Source organism: Bidens hawaiensis, unplaced genomic scaffold (genome assembly GCF_021521415.1).
Source record: "Bidens hawaiensis isolate Kalapana, Puna unplaced genomic scaffold, B.hawaiensis_p1.1 tig00023393_1, whole genome shotgun sequence".
NCBI classification, from domain to species: Eukaryota; Viridiplantae; Streptophyta; class Magnoliopsida; order Asterales; family Asteraceae; genus Bidens; species Bidens hawaiensis.
In genome coordinates, this window is record NW_027493663.1 from 71520 (window position 1) to 92487 (window position 20968).

The following is a 20968-nucleotide window of genomic DNA, read 5'->3' on the forward strand; positions in this document are numbered from 1 at the left end:
CCATTTCAAACCCTAATTCTTCTTTCTCCAATCAATTCATTCAATTTCACATAATCGATCCTTCAATTCAAGCACCCCTCAAGCGCTAATCGATCTAGGGTTTTTGATTCGCCAAATCAATCGGCAATGTTCAATTACATGTAATGGCGGATTCGCCACGTGTTTTCCTGCTCGAACTCGTCATCATCGTAGGGTTAGGGTTTTTTGAAAATTGTTTTAGTTTAATTTACTGCTGTAGTAATAGTAATAGTAATAATAATAATTGAAGCATGCTGAGTCTGCTCAGAGTGCACCTCCCCTCCGATATTCCCATTGTAGGCTGCGAGCTCTCGCCCTATGTCCTTATTCGCCATCCCGACAACACCGTCTCCACCGATGATGTTCCCGAGTCTTCCCCACTTGGTGCTCATTTCTTAAGATACAAGTGGTTAGTAAATTAACTTAAAACTGTTTAGTCAATGCTTAGGGTGATTGTTTTAATTTGAATTGTTAATGATATTATTGTTGTAGGTATCGCGTGCAGAGTGATAAGAAAGTTGCTATATGTAGTGTGCATCCGTCCGAGCAAGCCACATTGCAATGTTTAGGTTGTGTTAAGGCTAAGTTGTCTGTTGCCAAAAGCTATCACTGCACTCCCAAGTGTTTTTCGGATGCGTGGCAACACCATCGCGTTTTGCATGAGCGTGCTGCTAGTGCTGTTAATGAGAATGGTAACGAAGAGGAGGATATTTATGGTCGGTTTAATAACGCAACATCCGGGGTAAACAATAGTAATAATATTAATAGTACGAATGGTGTAACGCCTTTATATCCTGCTGCAATTACTCAAAGAAACGGTGGTGAGATTTGGTTTGAAGTCGGGCGTTCAAAAACGTACACGCCGACAGCGGAGGATATCGGTCATGTTTTGAAGTTTGAATGTGTTGTGATTGATTCCGAGACGAAGTTGCCTGTTGGACAGGCGAATACCACATTAACGTCCCGTGTGATTCCCGCCCCGTCACCGAGTCCGAGGCGGTTGATTTCAGTTACCAATGCTGACGTAGCGGGCAGTTTGGATTCGTCGTCTGGGACCTTTTCCGTGCTTTCGTATAATGTGTTGTGTGATGCGTATGCTACTAGTGATTTGTACGGGTATTGCCCTTCGTGGGCTCTATCTTGGCCTTACCGGAGGCAGAATCTGTTAAGAGAGATTGTTGGTTACCTTGCGGATATTGTTTGTCTTCAAGAGGTGAGTTTGTCCTTTTTTATTTCGCTAAGTTTAAGGGTGCAAACGAGCCGAGCTTAGCTCATTTGACTTGCTTGAGCTCGAGCTCGGCTTTTTTAGCTTACTTGAGCTCGAGCTTGGCTCGGTTAACTTACTTGAGCACGGCTTGTTTCGGGCTCTATTTATAAAGCTTGGCTCATGAGTAGTTTTCAATCTCTAGGCAGGCCTGTTTATTATTTGTTAATTAATTTATATACATTTTTTATTTTTACATATGCGCGCGCGTGTGTGTGTATTATTTAACATTTCTATATATAACTTAATATGCATTATTTAGTTATTTTATTATAATTTTGTATATATAATTACTAATACATAAATATGTATTTAATACATACATAAAATATAAAAATAGTCGTTAGGCGGCTCGAGTTCGATAAGTGAAACTTGGATTCAGGCTCGTTTATTAGGGAAGCTTATGTTAGGCTCGAGTCTGGGTTTGAGCTCGGCTGATTCGAGCATTTAGCAAGCTGATCTTGAGTTGTTAACGAGCGACTTGGGGCGTTTACACCTCTATCTCTAAGGATCTTCTAAGCTTGGCTTTGACTTTTATTTGATTTTAGGTTCAAAGTGATCATTTTGAGGAATTTTTTGCACCCGAGTTGGACAAACATGGATATCAAGCTCTTTTCAAGAGGAGAACTGCTGAGGTGCAGAATGGTAATAATCAAATAATTGATGGTTGTGCAACGTTTTTTCGCAGAGATAGATTCTCACATGTGAAAAAATATGAAGTTGAGTTTAATAAGGCTGCACAATCTTTAACTGATGCTTTGGTTCCTAATGCACAAAAGAAAACAGCTTTAAATCGTTTGGTTAAGGTAGCTTTAGATCTTTAACTCATTTTTTGTTTCTATACCCTTCTCTTTTTAATGCTTTGTGTTGTCTTTGTTTTATGTGCTGATAAACTTTATTTCTTATATCAGGATAATGTTGCGTTAATTGTTGTTCTAGAAGCAAAGTTTGGTAACCAAGGTGTTGATCCTCTAGGTAAACGACAACTTATTTGTGTGGCAAATACTCATGTGAACGTTCCGAATGAGCTAAAGGATGTCAAACTATGGCAGGTTTGACTTTTATTTTTAAAACGCAAGCAGAAAAAATATTATTATTGTTATTTTTTGAAACCGCGAAAGTTATTTTCGCTGTTAATAGTTATGATTATGAAACTTGTTTGGTTGGAAATGATGAAGGTTCACACGCTGTTAAAAGGATTGGAAAAGATAGCTGCGAGTGCAGATATTCCAATGTTAGTCTGCGGTGACTTCAATTCGGTTCCGGGAAGGTGAGCAAGTGATGTGCTTTTCTATTTAAGTTAATAAATTATAAAACTTTATTACGTTACTATATGTAAAGAATTTTAAAACTCAAATGCAGTGCTCCACATGCGCTTCTTGCAATGGGAACAGTTGATCCAATGCATCCAGATCTAGCTGTAGACCCTCTTGGAATATTAAGACCCGACACCAAACTGACTCACACTCTCCCCTTGGTAAGTCAACAACTTTTAACTATTGGTTGACTTTTTTAAAAATCATGCGCCCTTTTTATAAAAAAATATGGTTTTAATATATTTACAGGTAAGTGCGTACTCGTCGTTTGCTAGAATTGGTTATGAACAACAGAAGAAGAGAGTGGATCCTAATACAAATGAGCCCTTGTTTACAAATTGCACAAGAGACTTCATTGGGACCCTTGATTATATATTTTATTCAGGTATTATATTTATTTAACAGCTGATTATTGAAAGTCAAATAATCACTTGATTGAGTTTTAATGCAGCTGATAGTTTGAGTGTGGAATCTTTATTGGAGCTTTTGGATGAGGATAGTTTGAGGAAAGATACCGCACTTCCGTCTCCAGAATGGTCATCTGATCACATTGCACTGTTAGCTGAATTTCGATGCAAGCCTCGTGTTAGACGTTAATGTATTTTAGGTAAGCGGTTATTATTCTAATTAGGGTTGGAAAATGGGTCGGACCGGGTCAAATAAAAAAGGGTTGTTTGTGTTGGAACGGGTTGGGGTCAGAACGGGTCCGGGTTAGACTGGGTTTTGGGTCAAAACGGGTTGTTTCTTTAATTAAAAAAACATGATTTCATCGTAATTTAATATACATATATATTAAATTATCACTGATATAAAAAAACAGAACTATATTACAAAGCCTTTCAAAATAAAAAGAAAATACACATTCCCAGCCAAAAAATCTATGTACCCTATTACCATCCTCTATTGAACTCAATCCTGCAGTCTTGACAATCCCGGAATCATTCATCATTGCTCTCCCCAACGATCTATTTCATTCCAATGGTCACACGATGTATACAAATTTGACGCCATCATATAATCCCCATCATTTAAACCATCAAACTTTAAGAGTATCTTCACTACTCTCTCCAATCTCATGATCCCTATAATTCACATAAGCAGTAAGCAATGCACCCAAAACAGAACTTCCTGGTCTAAGAGCAAGCCCAGCTATTAACGCGTTCCAACAGAATATGGCTCTCATATTATTACTGCAGGAAAGAAGTACACAAGCTGAAACATAGAGAACTAAATATAGAACAACACTATGAGAGCTAGGGGTGCAAACGAGCCGAGCCCGGGCTCGAGCTTGGCTTGTTTAACTTACACATAGATCAAGCTCGAGCTCGGCTCGTTTCGTTTCTATTTTTAAAACTCAAGCTCGGCTCTTGAGTAGGTTTCCAAGCTCGGACTCGGCTCGCTTGCTATTAATTAATTAGTTTTTTATATATATTTATAATTATTTTTATATTTTTTTCAGTTATAAATTTATATATGCATAGTATATATTAAGCGAGCTTACTTTTAGGCTCAAGCTCGGGCTCGCTTGAGCTCAGATCGATTGAGCTTTTCATGAGCCGATCTTGAGTAGCTCGTGAGCGATTCGGTTCATTTACACCTCTAGATATGGCTGGATAGAAACATTTAATAGAAATCACTTCTGATTTGAGTAAAATTTTCTAAAACTCAATAATCTAGTTTGATGATCAAAAATCAAGCAACAATCAACTCAGTACAGTTTGATGGTGATGTCTGATTGGAAAAGCTACCGATGGCGAGGCCAGGTTACTAGAACCACGACGATGGCGATTGAAAAGCTGCCAATGACTTTGATGGTGACTGTGAGAAAAAAGACGGCGACGGCGAACCAATTATCGGTAGCTTGAACCAAGTTTGACCTGTTTATTATTTTCTCATACCTAACAACCCATTTCTTTAATATCTTCGGCCCACTCGACCTGTACATAAATCCATGGACAATTTAAGTGACCCATTTTAACCCTTTAGCTGGAATACCTAACCCAATACAACCCATACTAATTGAAAAGAAAAGCCCAAACTGACTCAAACTAAAGGGGTTGGGTCAGAATTGCCCGCCCTAATTCTAATAACCGAGTCATTCATTGCAGGCCAGGTTGGAAGGAAAGATGATGATGATAAAAGTGAAGGGAAACCAGTGTAAGTTGAAAGTGTGACAAAAGTAGATTTTTGTAGGAAATTTGTGCTCAATGTTCTACTACTACACTATGTATCATGCTACCTCTGACTCAGGAAAACGGATATGTTCAGTTTCGAATATTGTTTTTTTTTTAAATTTAATAGAAATATAATATCAGCAGTATAACTTAGTGGATCAAGTGTTACTTGCAACGGGTTTTTGCAAAATTATTAGACTATTGCCTAGTCTTGTTACAAATTTTTGATGATATATAGATTTTGGGTTTTTTTTACCCTTTTTCTTATTACTTCTCATTGCAGCAAAAAAAAAAAAGAAAGAAAGGTACAGTTTTATGTGTTTAAGATTTGTTGGGGTGTGTAGAATTAGTGATGATGAGAGATGTGATTAGGTGGATCTAAGAAAACAATTGATGTAATTAGGTGAATGGTACAGAACTGATAACTTTGACTGCATTGGATCTATGAGCTCCAAAACTGTTATTTACCAGTTCCACTTCTGGGATTGCTTATCTTATAAAAACATTAGACAGTTTTGGTTCTTGTATGTCTCAGTTAGGTCATGAGAGAATTTGACCATGGTCGGTCAAACCCGATTGTGCCCGTTGGTTTTTAGTTGAGCAGTGGCTGCAACGCCTTTGTCACGTTTAGTTTAAATTCTATTCAATCTTCTATCATTTTGGTTGAGAGGTGTTCTTACAAATCGGTCATTTTTGGTTAAGGTTTAAAAGAGTCAGGTTACTTTTTTATCTTTTGCCAGTTTTGAACTCCTTAATGAATGTGATGGTACTAAATGGAATCATTCTAGTTGGATACCTTAGGAGTGTGTCATGTGGCACCCTGGTTATTTATTAGTATATAAGGATAAGGATTAATGTGGATGATTGCAAAAATAGATTCACTTGTTTCTTTAGTTATATGCTTCTTGAATTGACCTCTTTAAAACAACCAAAAATTCTCACTATCACCATGTGAAAGTCAGGATCGGACCCACAAAATGGAGGACAAAGGTTTAGTATATGGGTCTTACATGGGATACACAGACACCCTCCAATACGTCCTGTATAGGGCTATACGGGCCCTATACGTCCCGTATAGGGCTATGGAGGGGGGGGGGGGGGGGGTTGTATGGGACCCTATACGCCTCGTATAGCCCTATACAGGGTGTATTGGTTGGTTTTTTTAGCAAAAAGGTGTGGGTGTCTAGAATTCCCCTTAGTATATATATGAGGTGGGACTTTGAAGGCCAATCAATGTTTATTTTTGGATCAACACATTATTAATTACTTTGTCCTCACTTTGCCACTTATAGAGAGTTGCACAATAAGAATATTTCAAAGTCAAGCCTGATGATTTCACATTGAGTTTTAAAATTATTTATATTGTAACAATCTCAAATGGGGTCAAATGTACATACTGCCTGTTATAATCTCTGGTCCCTGTGTGTGGGTGGGTGGGGGTGGGGGGGGGGGGTGTCTTATTCCATCTTCAAGTTAAAATGTAAATAATTTTGATACTCAAAAATGTTGACTCTGTTTACAGGAGACTGAATAGAAAAACACACCCATGTAACAAGACTTGGTTGTCCTTCAGGCCTTTGTCATCCAACAGTTTCCTTCTGGTTAAAAGTTCTAAAACAATTCCAAAACTATAGAGATCACATTTTTAGATATATGAATATAATCATTTGTATTGACATAGTGAACTGAAAAGATAATGAATAGCGAGACTTACTAAGGAGCATGGAAGTCGAAAGAACCCAATGCTATCGAAGACTGCAGCCGCACTAAGTTGTCAAAAGACAGACTGCTCAAGCTGAAATCAGCTTTGTTATTCAAATTCATCCAACACAAGGGCATTGTTTGACCTTACATCACAATAAACTACACACTCATGTACCAGCCTCCACACATACATATACATGTGTAACCACCATCTATACGTCTGTATACCACTCTCTACACGCCCGCATACGGCATACATATGCACCACCCTCTTTACAAATGTATACATAGGGGTATATCAAGTATATAGGAGGGGTGCATTTAGTCAAACCTCCAATATGACTAAATGCCTTAATTTTGCTTTGGTTATTTTCAGTTATTGGCTTATAAAACTATTGTATAAATTAGGGGTGTACACGGTTCGGTTAATGGCAATAACAGAAACCATAACCGAACACTTCGGTTATTAAAAACAATAACAATTTGGTTTCAGTTAACTGGTTATTTACGGTTAATTTGATTCGGTTTGGTTAATTAGCCGCTAAAGCCCATACTTTTAACATGGACTACATTTTTGTTAGACATTTGTCAAAATTTTTTACCAAAATATACACATTATAAACAATTAAGTTATACACATTAGTTCCAAAATATACATAAAAGATTACTCATGAACTCAGTTTTAAGTTTTAACAGGTAAATAGCTAAGTAGCTAAGCTAACTGTCAAAGCCAGTAGCGTATAAGAGAATAAATGCAATTTAAAGTCATTGTCATTCAAAACGAATTAATATTTGCTACTAAAGAAATGAAATATGCAAGATCAAGAATACAATTGTCAAAGAAAATTGGATAAATATCATTTTGAATATTGAAACATAATATTATTAGAAGAAGATGATTGTTACGGATAAATGTATTGGCTAATTGTTTTGGTTCGGTTATTAAAAATGGTTAACCGAAACGGAACCAAAAAATCAGTTATTCAACAAAAAGTTAACCGTCGATTAATGCTTTGGTTCGGTTAGTTTGGTTTCGGTTCGATTAATTCGATTTAAGGCTCACCCTTAGACTATGAATATATATTGTAGTCTACACAATACACTTCAACCTGTCTGACATGCTTTAATCCGAACTCATTTCGAGGACTTTACCATACCAGGCTACCTATTTTTTGCCATTTATACCCAACCAAGTTTTGTGATAATTAAATAGTCTAATTTTTATTAATTTTAATATTTTGTAAACAGTCATTGATTCAAAGTTTTAAGTGTGCTTACAAAATTCAAAAGATAAAACTGGATCATTCTACCCAAACCCTCCATTTTACAACACGAGTAAAATATTCAAAAATCTTCCAAGTGGTAGAAAATAACATAAGAACCAAAGAATTCATAAAAAATGACTAAATGATTCCAATTGGTCAGCAAAGTATTGACGGAGTGGTGTAGTTTTTAGATAACAAGTTGTCAAGGTTATAAAAAAATTGGTTGATTGTCATGGTTCTAAAAAGGACAGCTACAATCATTGGATGATTCATCTTCATGCATGTCAAAGGCAAAATTTCCAATAGAATTAGTTACATGACGAAAAAGCAAAAATAACATAATTGTTGACAAAAACAAGATTTGACTTGACTTCCACTTATTTGCTATTTCAGACAACCGCTGATAGGCGAAACAACATAAACCTGATCAAAGCCGATAGATGATGCGTATGTCTTTCTCTCAACGCATGCTACCCTCACGCAACACATCAATCATGTCATATATCTTCTTATCTGCTTTTGACTGGATCTGCATTTTAAAAACAGGTTCCGAAATTCAGCCAGTAAGCATTTAGCTTAGTAACATCGAGTGTTTGGATGAGTACTTGGATACTCAAATAACCAAATAACAGTGTGCACAAGATAATTCTGTATGTGCTTTTGTTGTTCAAGTGTTTGACCAACAAATGTGGATTATTAAAAAAAATAGCACGTAAAATAACCAAAAAGGGCAATCTTGTAAAAAATGTGACGTTTTTCTTTGATGACTTTTAATTTAAAAGAGAAAGATGAAGCACCTTCTTAGAGAGAAAAAGTGCAGCATCAACGGCACCTTCTGCATAGATTGATCTCCCACAAACATTATGTTGAAACTCAAACGAAACTCTACATATACAAAAAACAGAATTAGACTGCTTGTGAAAAAACCTCAAAAGTTAACTATAAGTCAAAGAAGCTTACGTTCCATCAGGAGATTTGAGACGATACGTATGAAATGCATGCCCATTGAGGTGCTCTTCAGGAACACCAAGCATTTCAATTTGTTGCTTAGAATCCCATATCAATTGTATCTGATCTAAGTCGAACGAGACTCCAAGTTTCTGAAAACACGAAATAACCGCTTTTGCTGTTCCAGATATGTCCAACTTGGTAGCTTGATGAGATTCCAACACCTGTTAGGTTTTCAAAAACATAACACCACCATAAGAAACAAAACTAACTAACAAATAATTAGCAACTAATGGCATGAAATGGAGACGAGTACCTCTAGTGTATACCCGGATAAAGCACCTGGAAACTGCTTGGCCATAATATCCATGGCTGCCAGAAATGCCACAACCTTAAACAAATCAAACAACCAAAACACGTAACCATTAATTATAACTAAACCAACAAAAACATTCAACAAACACAAAACAACCATAAACATCACTCACCTGTTTCCCCATTTGAGGAGAGATCACTGCATAAAGCTTCGCGTCTTCCACGGTTTTATACAAAAGATCTCTTTCTCCACCGGTGGTTCCCATCACAAAAGGCACCCCAGCTTTGCAATACATTTCAGCATTATCTGCAACAACAGTAATACAAACATACAATACAGACGATGCAGCATATTTGTATGAGCTATGAAGGAATCATAAAAGAGCACAAATTTAATGCGGAAAAATATCGGATATTGGCCGAGGACCGATGTTTGAGATATCGGTTATCGCGGTGAGATATCAGTGGGATATCGGTAATTTTAATATCATGCAAAATTTACATATATAGCACTTTAACACTAACAATTTAGTATATCCTGTTCCTATTAACAAATTAACCTTTTGCAACACTAACAATTGTAGCAAGTAGGAACTGATTAATACTCGAAACACCAACATTAAACACTAAAAGTTGAAAATTAAGACTTAAAATGCTGATATCGGGAATATCGTGATATATTGGTCAATATCGGCGATATTATCGGTACCGATATTTTGACCGATATTTCACATGAGGACCGATAACCGAGATACCACCGAGATTGACTGCATAGGGCACAATTACCGTTAACAGCATTAGGCACTGTAAAGTCAATAACAATCAGATTTGGATATTCTTCAAGAGTAGATGCTAGAATGGTTTCTCTATCGGATGGACCGTGCACTTGAATATCTTTCCCTCCCACTTGAACAGTTTTCCCTGCATCTGTTTGAATGCCGAACGATGCGGGAACAACATGAAGCCCTGCTGAAGAAACACTAACCGGACCCCGGGCAGATTACGTGTAACCTGGGGGTTAGATAGATGTTTCCCACGAGGGGTTAGACCCAGAGAAGATGGTTCTTCTGATAACCTGCAAAACAGACACCGTGAGCTTGTCACTGAGAAGGGGGGGGGGGGTTCCTCCTTGTGACCACCCTCCGGCGTGAGAATCAGACTAGATTGCTCTTTAAATATAAGTGTATATTAAGAGATTGCTAGAGCAGATATCAGGTATAATATGATGATACAAGATAAGATGAGATGGTCATACCATTTGTGGTATTTATAGCCGAAGGTAGGTTTCCAAGGAGGTGTGGCCGGCTGCAACAGTATTCCTGTTCCACCAACAGTGGCCTACGCACGTGCCCTGCTGGTAGTTGGTGGGTAGGCAGCGGCAATAGTGACCAGGCCTGCTGTGTACTATTCCTTTTCCACCAACTGCCGGCTATGCACGTGGTATGGCAGTAGTTGGTGAGTAGGCAGCGGCTAATAGTGACATACAGTACAGGAGCATGCTGCTCGCCATACTGTTGTCAATAAGCTGTCGTATCTTTAGTCAGATCTTTTGCCCATACCTCGTCAGGTTCAGTACAGAAGATCTTCCCGTATCGTACGGACTGGCTTATTTGGGCGGGAGTATTCCCCCTCCCGCCCTTGTGCGGGATTGTTCCCGGCTTTGCTCATTCCTTCAGGTGACACTGAGTGATTGAGAGCTAAGTGCCTTGTGCGTGTAGCCTTGCTGCGCGGGTGACCTTCCCTGATGGCTTGTATCCAAGGCTGCGGGGACAGGCGGAGTCCTTCACCATTGGGAGGCATTTCCTGCGGGAACAGCTTGCGTACTGCGCGTAAGGACGTCACGTCTCTGAGCATGGTTGGTCCTGCGGATCCAGTTGGTTTCTGCGCAGACGTTCCTCTTCAAGGCGAGTCTTGCGGGTCCAACTGGGCTCTGCTGGGACCTACCTCTTCAAGTCCCCCCAGTCCAATGTTCTTCTCATGAGTGTTTAATAAAGTGAGGTGAACTTTTGGACTTAAGCAAAGGGTTTTTGAAAAGGGTTTTTTAAGGTTTTCCATGGGGATTCTTCCCGCGGAAGTCCTTGTCACTTGCAGAAATTCCCGAGTTTCCTGCTTGATCTTTGGGTATGATGCGGCTAGGTCTGTAACCTCCTCGCAAGTCAGGAGCGTTGAGTCCCACTTGTGTGGATTCTCCATGAGGTTTTGGTAGTTTTGAACATAGTGATCAATTATGTTAAAACCACCAATTCCATCCTGGAGCTTCAAACAATGTAGTTCTCGACGTTCCCGCTATGCGGGGATGTTATTTCCGTTTCCGCAAGCATTACCCAGAAGATCCTTCTTGGTTTCAATTCCCTGCGGAGCGCTAGGTATGTGAAGGGTTTTGCCTTAACACTGTACCCGCGCTCGTCTTACGGTTACTTTACTTCGAAGGTATTCCTGGCGTCAATTCCCTGCGGGTGCTAGGTATGTGATTTGTTTTGCCTTAACACTGTACCCGCACCCGTCTTATAGTTACTTGGTTGCCGAGGTATTCTTGGCTTCAATTCCATGCGGGTGCTAGGTATGTGAAGGGTTTTGCCTTTACACTGTACCCGCACCCGTCTTACGGTTAGTTGTTTGCCAAGGTTTTCTTGGCTTCAATTCCCTGCGGGTGCTAGGTATGTGAAGGGTTTTGCCTTAACACTGTACCCGCATCCGTCTTACGGTTACTTGTTTGCCAAGGTAAGGGGTATTTTCCCGCTTACTTTTTAATCTTTTTGAATTTTGAATTTTGAAATTCGAAGAGTTGGTGGAAAGATAAGAACAGTCCAAACCTCTGAAACGTCGTGCGACGGTTTCTTCTGACTGTGTCAGGACGTGCAGGAAGTTATGGTGACGTGACAGTACATGGTCATTCCAGACGCTTTTTCAGGCGCGTGGGCGCGATTTTTCGGGCGCGTGGCCGCGAAATTTATGGTATGCGTCCTGTCAACAGCTGTTGCCAGCTTGCTTTTTGCCACGTGTCATAGTTTCATTGCACCTTCGTTTTCTCTCTCTTCCGCATTAATTTCATCGCATTAATTGCGATTAGTATATAAAGGGGGAGAGGGTTCTTTGTAATCCACACTTTCACTCTTCTCTTCATCTTCTAAGCGATTTCCGGCGAATACTCACCTTTTCAGGCAAGCATTCTCCCGAAATCGTTTTCTTCTTCTTTTACAAGATGTCTCGTGATCTCGAATCTACAGCTGATGACAAGAGTACTGCTGGCGAGTGCCAGTGTGCTCTGCCTGGCGATCTGTATCGGTACGTCGTCAGGAAGTTCATGCTCGAGTCTCTCGAGCCTGAGTTTCCTGAACCCCACCAGACGGTGTATGATGCCCCCAGAGGCAAGATCGGGGTTTATGCTGCATTCTTTGTTTATGGGAATCTTAGATTCCCATTGACAAAGTTTGTTTTCCGTGTCCTTGAGAGGCACGGTGTTCATTTGACCGAGTTGCACCCCATGGCGATCGCCAAGATTCGCCACTTTGAGTGGGTGTGCCGGATTTTGGGCATTGAGCCCTATGTTGACCGCCTGATAACCTTTTACACTTGGAGGTGCATCCAGCGGTGGTACACGTTGATAACCCGGATCAAGGGTTTGAAGATTTGCGAAACCGAGCGCAGTCTTCGTTCGTGGAAGAGGGAGTTCTTCTACCTCTCCGCTCGCGCCATCCCCCTTGCCATGAAATTTAAGAACGGGCAAGTACTTCCCAGCCTTCACGCCTCCAACCACGAGGAGGCGGAATGGTTTTCGAAGATCTCCCGAGTCCAATCTCCGGTTTACCGGTTTGCGGAGTCCGGGATGGTGATGCTGGGGATGAGCCGGGTGTGGAAGGCTGCGGATGCGCATAAGATCCCAATCGTCCTCGAATACGGTTCGAACTCTGTTCCTTACGGTATGCTTTGTTTTTCTTTGTTATTTTAGAATTTCTTCTAATCTTCTTTCCTGTTTATTTCAGAGGGGAACGACTTGAAGTCGCTCCTGTACCCGTGGGAGGCTGATGGTCCCGCTCGGATGGGTACTCGCGCTCTAGACGAGAACGAGTTGCCCATCCTAGAACAAACGTCGGATCGGTTCGTGGAGGTCTATCCGCTAGGCCACGAGATCCTTAGCGCCAGGCGGCCAGGTAAGGCGCTATTCGACCCTCGACCCCTCAATGTTGAAACCTCTGCTGGAATTCCTTTAATCGTATGTTCTGATGAGGAATCCGCAGATGGTCCTCCGTTGGTGCGGAAGAAGAAGGCTGCCGGCGGGAAGGGGAAGGAGAAGGTGGCCTCCACTGCCGATCCGGTGCCTCGGTCTGACTCGGAGACCGAGAGCGAAGAGGTGGCGGGGAATCCCGGTGGTGATGAGATCACCATTCCGGAGGCTGTGACAACTGTCACCGAAGAGCCCAGGATGACGACGGTGACCGGCGTGAAGAGGCCGGCTCCATCGGGTTCATCCCCGCCCGTCCGCACTTTCAGGCTCAAGAAAACCCGTAAGTACAACTTCCTTTAGCTTTTATCTTCATAGTTTAATATCGTTAACACTTATCTTCTTTACGCAGGCGTGGATGTTGACGCATTCCAGGGTGGAGTGCAGAGTACCTCTCCGCCAATGACGGTAGGCTTGGTCAGCCTACCTGAGGCGTCGACCCAGGCGCCTGCGCCTGCTTCCGCTGGTTCAGTTGCTCACTCATTTGAGCCGACTGTTCCAGCTGTGATGACGTCACCGCCGGCTGTGAGTGCTGTTTTTACTGCATCTTTCACCGAGCCGGCGGTTACTTTTGCTGCGGATTCCGCGGCGGCGACCGCGGCGGCTGCTACCATGCCCCCGTCATCGGCAACGACGGCCGATCCATCAGGTACGCATGGGGCTTCTCGCCAACCTCTGCCACCTTCCCATCTGCCTGACCTCTTGGATGGATTTCCGTTGGGTTCAGGTGATGGTTCGGCGGCTATCGGCCTGTTATTGACCCTACAGGTGCGTAGGGTTCTTTTGGCCTATTTTATATTTGTTTTATCATCTTTTCCTAACTGCTTTGTTTTTTTGCAGTGTCGGATTCCAATGAAGTGTATGTTCCACGATGGAACATTCGCCGAGGAACAACCCTTCGCACCCCTGTGGAGTGCGTGGAGTGGGCTCGTCACGCTGCTCCTAGTGGTGCGTTGGGGGAAGCCATGGCTAGCTACCAGGAGGGTAGGCTAAGCAATGAGCTTCGGGTTCTCCTGGCCCGGATGCAGCCGCGCGTCGAGCTGCTTTGTCGTGAAAACGACAAGTTAAAAGCAGCTCGCGTTAAAGAAGTAGCTCAGGCGCGGGCTGTCCGGGAGGAGAACCAAAAACTTACCGCAGTGGCTGCGGAGAAGGAGAAGGCCTTCAAGGCCCTCGAGGTTGAAGTTCAGGCCCGGCTCGAGGCCCGTTCCAAGGCTGCCCAAGCTGTTAATGAACAGCTTCGGCTGGCTAAGGAAACTGCAAGGAACGCAACCGAGAGGGCCACCAAGGCTGAAGCTGTTGCTGAGCCTCTACGCGTGGAGAATGAGGAGCTTAAAGCCAAATTAGAGGCTCTCCAGCAGGCTCATGATGCCTTGGCGATGGAAGACGCCAAAAAGCTCCAAGAAATCCTGGACCAGAGAGGGGTGCTTGACCATGCTGAGCGTAAGCTAAAGAGCGTCGAAGAGGCTGCGGCTAAAGAAGTGTTGCTTGCCAACCTCAACAAGAGTGAAGCCGATCACGCCCGTAACGAAGCTCAAGCTGCCCTCCAAGAAGCCCTGGTTGCCAAGGAATGGCTTCTTCGAGAAGCGTTGTCTCAGGTAAGCTTTTCTTGTCTTTACGCTTTTCTTTGTAAATAGAAAAGGTTTTGACCCTTGTATATTTTCTTGTAGGTTGTGCATCGGGTCTTCTCAGAGACCTCTTATGATGATGCTATGAGCGCAGCCCTCAACGCTTCTCACGAGGATGGCGAAAAGGTCGGCTTCCTGCTTGGTCTAGGGTTCGTTGAGAAAGGCATCCCGCCTTCCAACTTCCCTTTGTACAATGTTGATACTGAAGCTGTTTACGACCAAGCAGTGAATCAGTACGCTGCCTTCCCGCATCCGGTGGTGGAGAAGGTGAATCAAGTTGCTGCTGCTGATGATGGGTTAGCTATCCTTAAAGCTTTCCTTGAACTGCCACGATCTACTGATGGTGCTGGTCCAAGTGGAAGTGGCCCTGAAGCCTGATCCTGAAGATCCCTTCCCACTGCTAGGATAGACTTAGCTTGTATAGATTTATTTTCTTGTAGGTGGGTAGTTACCCGACCATTCTTGTAATGAATATTTATGAAATATAAATCTTTGTGCGGGTAAGACCGCTACTTTCTCTGGATTCCTTGCTTTATAAACGTTATATGACTTGCATACTTTAGTTTAAATTAGCAATTTTCCAAGTGTAGAATAAGTTAACCTTTGAACGTGGTAGATAATAGGTTGAAGTTTTGCTTCCTTTTTCGTGATTGTGGGGGTAGGACCGTCACTTGCACTTAGTAGGATGGCTAAACTTTACCTACGTCTGACCTGCGTGTAGGTTTTCCTCATCTTTTCTGAGGATAAGTTAACCTTTGAACGTGGTAGATAATAGGTGTGAAGTTTTGCTTCCTCCTTCGTGATTGTGCGGGTAGGACCGTCACTTGCACTTAGTAGGATGGCTAAACTTTACCTACGTCTGACCTGCGTGTAGGTTTTCCTCATCCTTTTCTGAGGATAAGTTAACCTTTTAACGTGGTAGATAATAGGTTGAAGTTTTGCTTCCTCTTTCGTGATTGTGCGGGTAGGACCGTCACTTGCACTTAGTAGGATGGCTAAACTTTAACCTATATCCAACCTGCGTGTAGGTTTTCCTCATCCTTTTGTTAGGAATTCTGTTTTGAATAACCGTTCGACGCGCGGTTGTTAATAGGTTAGTGTTCAGTATCCTCTCATGATTCATGCGGATAGACCGGCACTTTCATTTAGTGGGATAACTGAACTTTTCCCCTTCAACTGACCTGCGTGAAGGTTTGTCGTTTTTTGGGTTTATGCGGGTTTTGCCGCCTTCCCCATGCAACGACTTTCCACGTAATTATTTTGTGAAAACCGGCATATTAGTGTTGAATAAATTAACCGTTCGACGCGCGGTTGTCAATAGGTTAGTGTTCAGTTTCCTCTTATCATGATTCATGCGGATAGACCGGCACTTTCATTTATTGGGATGACTGAACTTTTCCCCTTCAACTGACCTGCGTGAAGGTTTGCCATTTTTTGGGTTTATGCGGGTTTTACCGCCTTCCCCATGCAACGACTTTTCACGTAATTATGCGGTGAAAACCGGCATATCCGTGTTGATAGTTCATAAAAGTATAAATGTAAAATCATCAGCGTCGATGTTTTTAAGGAGAATCATTTCCATTAGAAGTGGCTCTTGGCCTTTTCTTTACAAATTTGGAATTGATTTACATGCAAACTGTGTAAATGAGCTCCCTTCCATGTTGTTGGGATGGGAGTGCCATCGAGCCGATACGCACCTCGTTCGGGATCTCGTTCTTTACGCAGCATGTAGTCTCCATATTGAAGCTGGAATTTTATTCTTGTTTTCCCCAGCTGGGGTTCTACACGCATCAGCCTGCTCAGCGTTCATTGCGCCACGAGGTGCGCGAGCGTCCCATCTCTGACAAATGCTTCGACCATGTCCTTTACGTCTATGCATTCTTCGGTGTTGTGGCCTTTTGTCCTGTGAAAGTCACAGTATTTGCTCCGATCAGCATTGTGACGATGTCGGATTATTTGAGGCTTTGGCCATGGGAGCTCCTCAGTAGCGAATATCTCGGTGACGCTTTTGGTGAGCGGCGTCCATCTGGAGTTCTTGTTTGACTGTACGTTATCCCTTCCGCCTAACCGATGCTGCAAGCCGGATGAGGTGTCAAAGTTTACCCTTGACTGCCAAATGCCTAGCTTCCGCTTTTTGTTTAATCGGGCGGTAAGGACGTTGTCTTCTCTTGTTTTCTGGGTGTAGAGGTTTGTGCTCTGTGGGAGATCTCTACCCAGTTGCTTCTCCGTTTCCGCAAAGCGTTTAGCTGCTGTCATGATGGCATCCCATGTGGATGGCATGCCATCTTTGCCCGTTAAGGTGCGGATGAGCTCTGGGTCGTTCGCGCCCTGAATAAAGGCAGCGCTAACAAGATCTTCGCTAATGTTACCCAGACTTAGCTTCTTCGAGTTGAAGCGAGTGATGAAGTCTAGCAAAGATTCATCTTTTTCTCGAATGCACTTGAGGATTGTCCATTGCTCCTCGGTATACTTTCGTTGTTGGCTGAAGTGTTGGCTAAACTTCTGTTGGAAGTCTGCCCAGTCGTAGATGTGGTTGACCGGTAGACGATCGAACCACGCTCTAGCAGCCCCGACCAGCGTCATTTGGAACATGTAACACCACGTGGGTTCCGTCCAACTACTGACGGTTGCCCCCGCTATGAATCTGTTTAAATGATCATCTGGGTCGGATATACCGTCATATGTGCCTATGCTGGACATTTGTTTGGCACTTTTTGGGGCAATTGCTTCTGCAATGTCCCTTGCAAATTTGGACGTTCCTGCATTTGCAACATTTGGTCTGAATGTTTTGGAGAAGTCACGTGGACTTCCACCTGGGTTTTTTGGTTTGTAGGCTTCTCCAAAATGCCTTCTCGGTTGGGGATCCGTTTCCTTACGCTTCCCTTTTGCCCTATGGCGAGGGTTCGCGTCGGAGTCGGATTCCTCCGAGTCGTCCAATTAATCTTCGAATTCGTCAGCCTGTTGGACGGAACGCAAGTGTTCGTCCAACTCAGCTTGGAATTCCTTTTGACGTGCCTCCGCCCATGCCTTAACTTCATCGAGTGTTTGGCGGGGGAGTCTTGTTCGTTTTTCAAACTGGGTATCAGTGAATCCCAGTGGGCGATTATTTACTGCACTTGCCCCAGCTTGGGTAACTGGGGTAGTGTTCGTAAAATTTACTTCACTTGCCCCGGCTTGGGTAGCCGGGGTAGTGTTTGTAAAAACTGTGTTGCCGGTATTCCCCCCAGGGGTTGTGGTTACCGGAGTTTCTTTAACCATTTTTCTAGAAGTTTGAAAAAACTGGAGAAAAATGAAGTTCTAGCTTTATGCACGGATGGCGCCAATGAAGAAACACTAACCGGACCCCGGGCAGATTACGTGTAACCTGGGGGTTAGATAGATGTTTCCCACGAGGGGTTAGACCCAGAGAAGATGGTTCTTCTGATAACCTGCAAAACAGACACCGTGAGCTTGTCACTGAGAAGGGGGGGTTCCTCCTTGTGACCACCCTCCGGCGTGAGAATCAGACTAGATTGCTCTTTAAATATAAGTGTATATTAAGAGATTGCTAGAGCAGATATCAGGTATAATATGATGATACAAGATAAGATGAGATGGTCATACCATTTGTGGTATTTATAGCCGAAGGTAGGTTTCCAAGGAGGTGTGGCCGGCTGCAACAGTATTCCTGTTCCACCAACAGTGGCCTACGCACGTGCCCTGCTGGTAGTTGGTGGGTAGGCAGCGGCTGATAGTGACCAGGCCTGCTGTGTACTATTCCTTTTCCACCAACTGCCGGCTATGCACGTGGTATGGCAGTAGTTGGTGAGTAGGCAGCGGCTAATAGTGACATACAGTACAGGAGCATGCTGCTCGCCATACTGTTGTCAATAAGCTGTCGTATCTTTAGTCAGATCTTTTGCCCATACCTCGTCAGGTTCAGTACAGAAGATCTTCCCGTATCGTACGGACTGGCTTATTTGGGCGGGAGTATTCCCTTTCCCGCCCTTGTGCGGGATTGTTCCCGGCTTTGCTCATTCCTTCAGGTGACACTGAGTGATTGAGAGCTAAGTGCCTTGTGCGTGTAGCCTTGCTGCGCGGGTGGCCTTCCCTGATGGCTTGTATCCGAGGCTGCGGGGACAGGCGGAGTCCTTCACCATTGGGAGGCATTTCCTGCGGGAACAGCTTGCGTACTGCGCGTAAGGACGTCACGTCTCTGAGCATGGTTGGTCCTGCGGATCCAGTTGGTTTCTGCGCAGACGTTCCTCTTCAAGGTGAGTCTTGCGGGTCCAACTGGGCTCTGCTGGGACCTACCTCTTCACCTGCAGACACTCCTGCTTGAATAACCGCCTGCCCCATTTTCCCCATACAGCTATTGACCTAAACACGATTTACATATAAACAATATGAAGAATACCCAATACAATTAGCGTTGAAAATTGTATTGGAAAGGGGTAAATGACCATGATTGGAAGAGCAAGATCGCTGTGCTTGATCTCAAGGGTCTGAACCACGGGTGTGTTTAGTGTTGCTGAGATTGACATCAGGCACCTTTGTTTTCTACTGAAATAACTTGATGATCTGCTTGAAAATGAGAGGCTGCGATTATTATTAATATGTTGACGAGCAAATAGATTCACTGGAGCTTCAAATACCAAAGCCATCTCTAGGGTTTTAGCGGAGAATGAATATTCTTCTGTTTACAAAATATAACATACATCAAATTTATAGGGTTTTATAATAATAATATAACAAGCAAGCAAGCATTTCACACCTGTTGAGTTGTCGATGGAAGATACAAAATGCGTTTTCAGCGCCGGTGAAATGACTTTTGTGGTTTGTCGCAGGGCTTTCCGTTTATACATTACTAGTGTTTAATGCGCTGGGCTGGTTGGTAAATTCGAACGTTGGTAACACACAAGCATTACCGATCCTAAGTGTTGAGGCGGTAAGTTGACGTGAATTTGATCAAGTTATAAAAATTGAGATGGAACATTGAGATAGTGTTGGTAAGTGAAACCCGAGCTTGTTGGTCCCTGACGGAGAGTCTATGCAAATTTGGTTGGGGTTTTCACGTCCGTTATAAAACCGGACTAAAAAAAAGAATTGTCATTCGGTCAGTTTCGTTACGGTACTATAGCTAAAACAAAATGCGCTAAGTCTACGCAAATTATGTCAGTTTTTATCACATCTGTTACGGTATATTGATATTGGAACTAAACTAATAAAAAAACAAACATAACAAAGATAATTAGAAATATAATTATCAAAGTTTAAAAAAAAAAAAAACTTGGTCCTATGAAATCTTGCCAAATGGACCAGTCATAGTCCAGCGTTTACAACAAAACAAAAAAAAAAAAAAAACCTTGGTCCAATGAAATCTTGTCAAATGAACCAATCATAGTCCAGCGTCGCCAAAATTCTCTTTTATATATATATATTAGTAATTAACGTTGCGGTCCCCAAAAATTGTTTAAATTAACTGTTAGCGGAAATGAGGGTACGTGTTTCATTACGGTTTTTAAGATATGCGGTTTTTTATCATCGAAAATCAAAACCGAAGTGTTTAAATTAAAATCAAGCCAAATCAAATGGTTACTAACTGGATTTGTTACAGGGTTTTTCTTCATACTAGTTGGATTAATGGTTAATTTTTAAATGCTTTCAATGTTTGATTATGTTAAAAACAAAGTTGGTACATGATTTGCATCTCTTCACCTAGAGAAGGTTTGGTATGCATATATGATCGGTGAAACGAAATGGATAGTAGGGGTGGAAGGGAAAAAATAGTCTTCGATTGATCGATATAATAAAATCATTGATTACGTAAGAAATCTAATACTCTTTAAACACATCAAAATCATTCATCTGCACTCTCCAACTTTTTCTTTCTTTTGTTCTTTTTTTTTAATTTTTCATTCCACCTGACCACCGCCACCGCAACTTGAGCACCGCTGCCACCACCACCACTTGGCCACGACCACCATCATCGCCACCATTACCACTGCCATCGTTGCCATTACCACTTGACGTCAACCACCATCGCAGTCGCTGCCATTGCTAACACTGCCACCACCTGACCCAAACCACCACCACAACTGTCATCACCACCGCCCCATTACCATTTTTATAATGTTT

General features: G+C 42.5%; 2 protein-coding genes across 2 annotated transcripts; one reads left to right on the forward strand and one right to left on the reverse strand.

Moving 5' to 3' along the window:
* Window positions 1–195: 195 nt before the first annotated feature.
* LOC143567359 (carbon catabolite repressor protein 4 homolog 1-like) lies at window positions 196–4975 on the forward strand. Its single transcript, XM_077053802.1, has 9 exons — window positions 196–427; window positions 511–1231; window positions 1831–2088; window positions 2194–2334; window positions 2461–2552; window positions 2645–2759; window positions 2848–2983; window positions 3050–3205; window positions 4707–4975. Exons 1-8 carry the CDS (start codon window positions 270–272, stop codon window positions 3193–3195), a joined length of 1767 nt encoding a protein of 588 aa, XP_076909917.1. The 5' UTR covers window positions 196–269; the 3' UTR covers window positions 3196–3205; window positions 4707–4975.
* Window positions 4976–8094: 3119 nt separating this feature from the next.
* LOC143567353 (4-hydroxy-tetrahydrodipicolinate reductase 2, chloroplastic-like) lies at window positions 8095–19494 on the reverse strand. Its single transcript, XM_077053798.1, has 8 exons — window positions 19294–19494; window positions 19153–19210; window positions 9791–9970; window positions 9178–9311; window positions 9006–9080; window positions 8702–8913; window positions 8539–8626; window positions 8095–8270 (listed from the first exon to the last, which is right to left on the reverse strand). Exons 1-8 carry the CDS (start codon window positions 19492–19494, stop codon window positions 8202–8204), a joined length of 1017 nt encoding a protein of 338 aa, XP_076909913.1. The 3' UTR covers window positions 8095–8201.
* Between the last annotated feature and the right edge of the window lie 1474 nt (window positions 19495–20968).

What these genes read in the sequence shown, in the direction of transcription:
- LOC143567359 (XM_077053802.1), top strand. Translation starts at nt 270, where the DNA reads ATGCTGAGTCTGCTCAGAGTGCACCTCCCCTCCGATATTCCCATTGTA. An exon ending in CTTTAAATCGTTTGGTTAAG is followed by an intron (nt 2,089 to 2,193) that starts GTAGCTTTAGAT and finishes TTCTTATATCAG; the next exon opens with GATAATGTTGCGTTAATTGT. An exon ending in TGACTCACACTCTCCCCTTG is followed by an intron (nt 2,760 to 2,847) that starts GTAAGTCAACAA and finishes ATATATTTACAG; the next exon opens with GTAAGTGCGTACTCGTCGTT.
- LOC143567353 (XM_077053798.1), bottom strand. Translation starts at nt 19,494, where the DNA reads ATGGCTTTGGTATTTGAAGCTCCAGTGAATCTATTTGCTCGTCAACAT. An exon ending in TCAAGCAGGAGTGTCTGCAG is followed by an intron (nt 9,971 to 19,152) that starts GTGAAGAGGTAG and finishes TTTCTTCAGCAG; the next exon opens with GGCTTCATGTTGTTCCCGCA. An exon ending in TATCCGGGTATACACTAGAG is followed by an intron (nt 8,914 to 9,005) that starts GTACTCGTCTCC and finishes AAAACCTAACAG; the next exon opens with GTGTTGGAATCTCATCAAGC.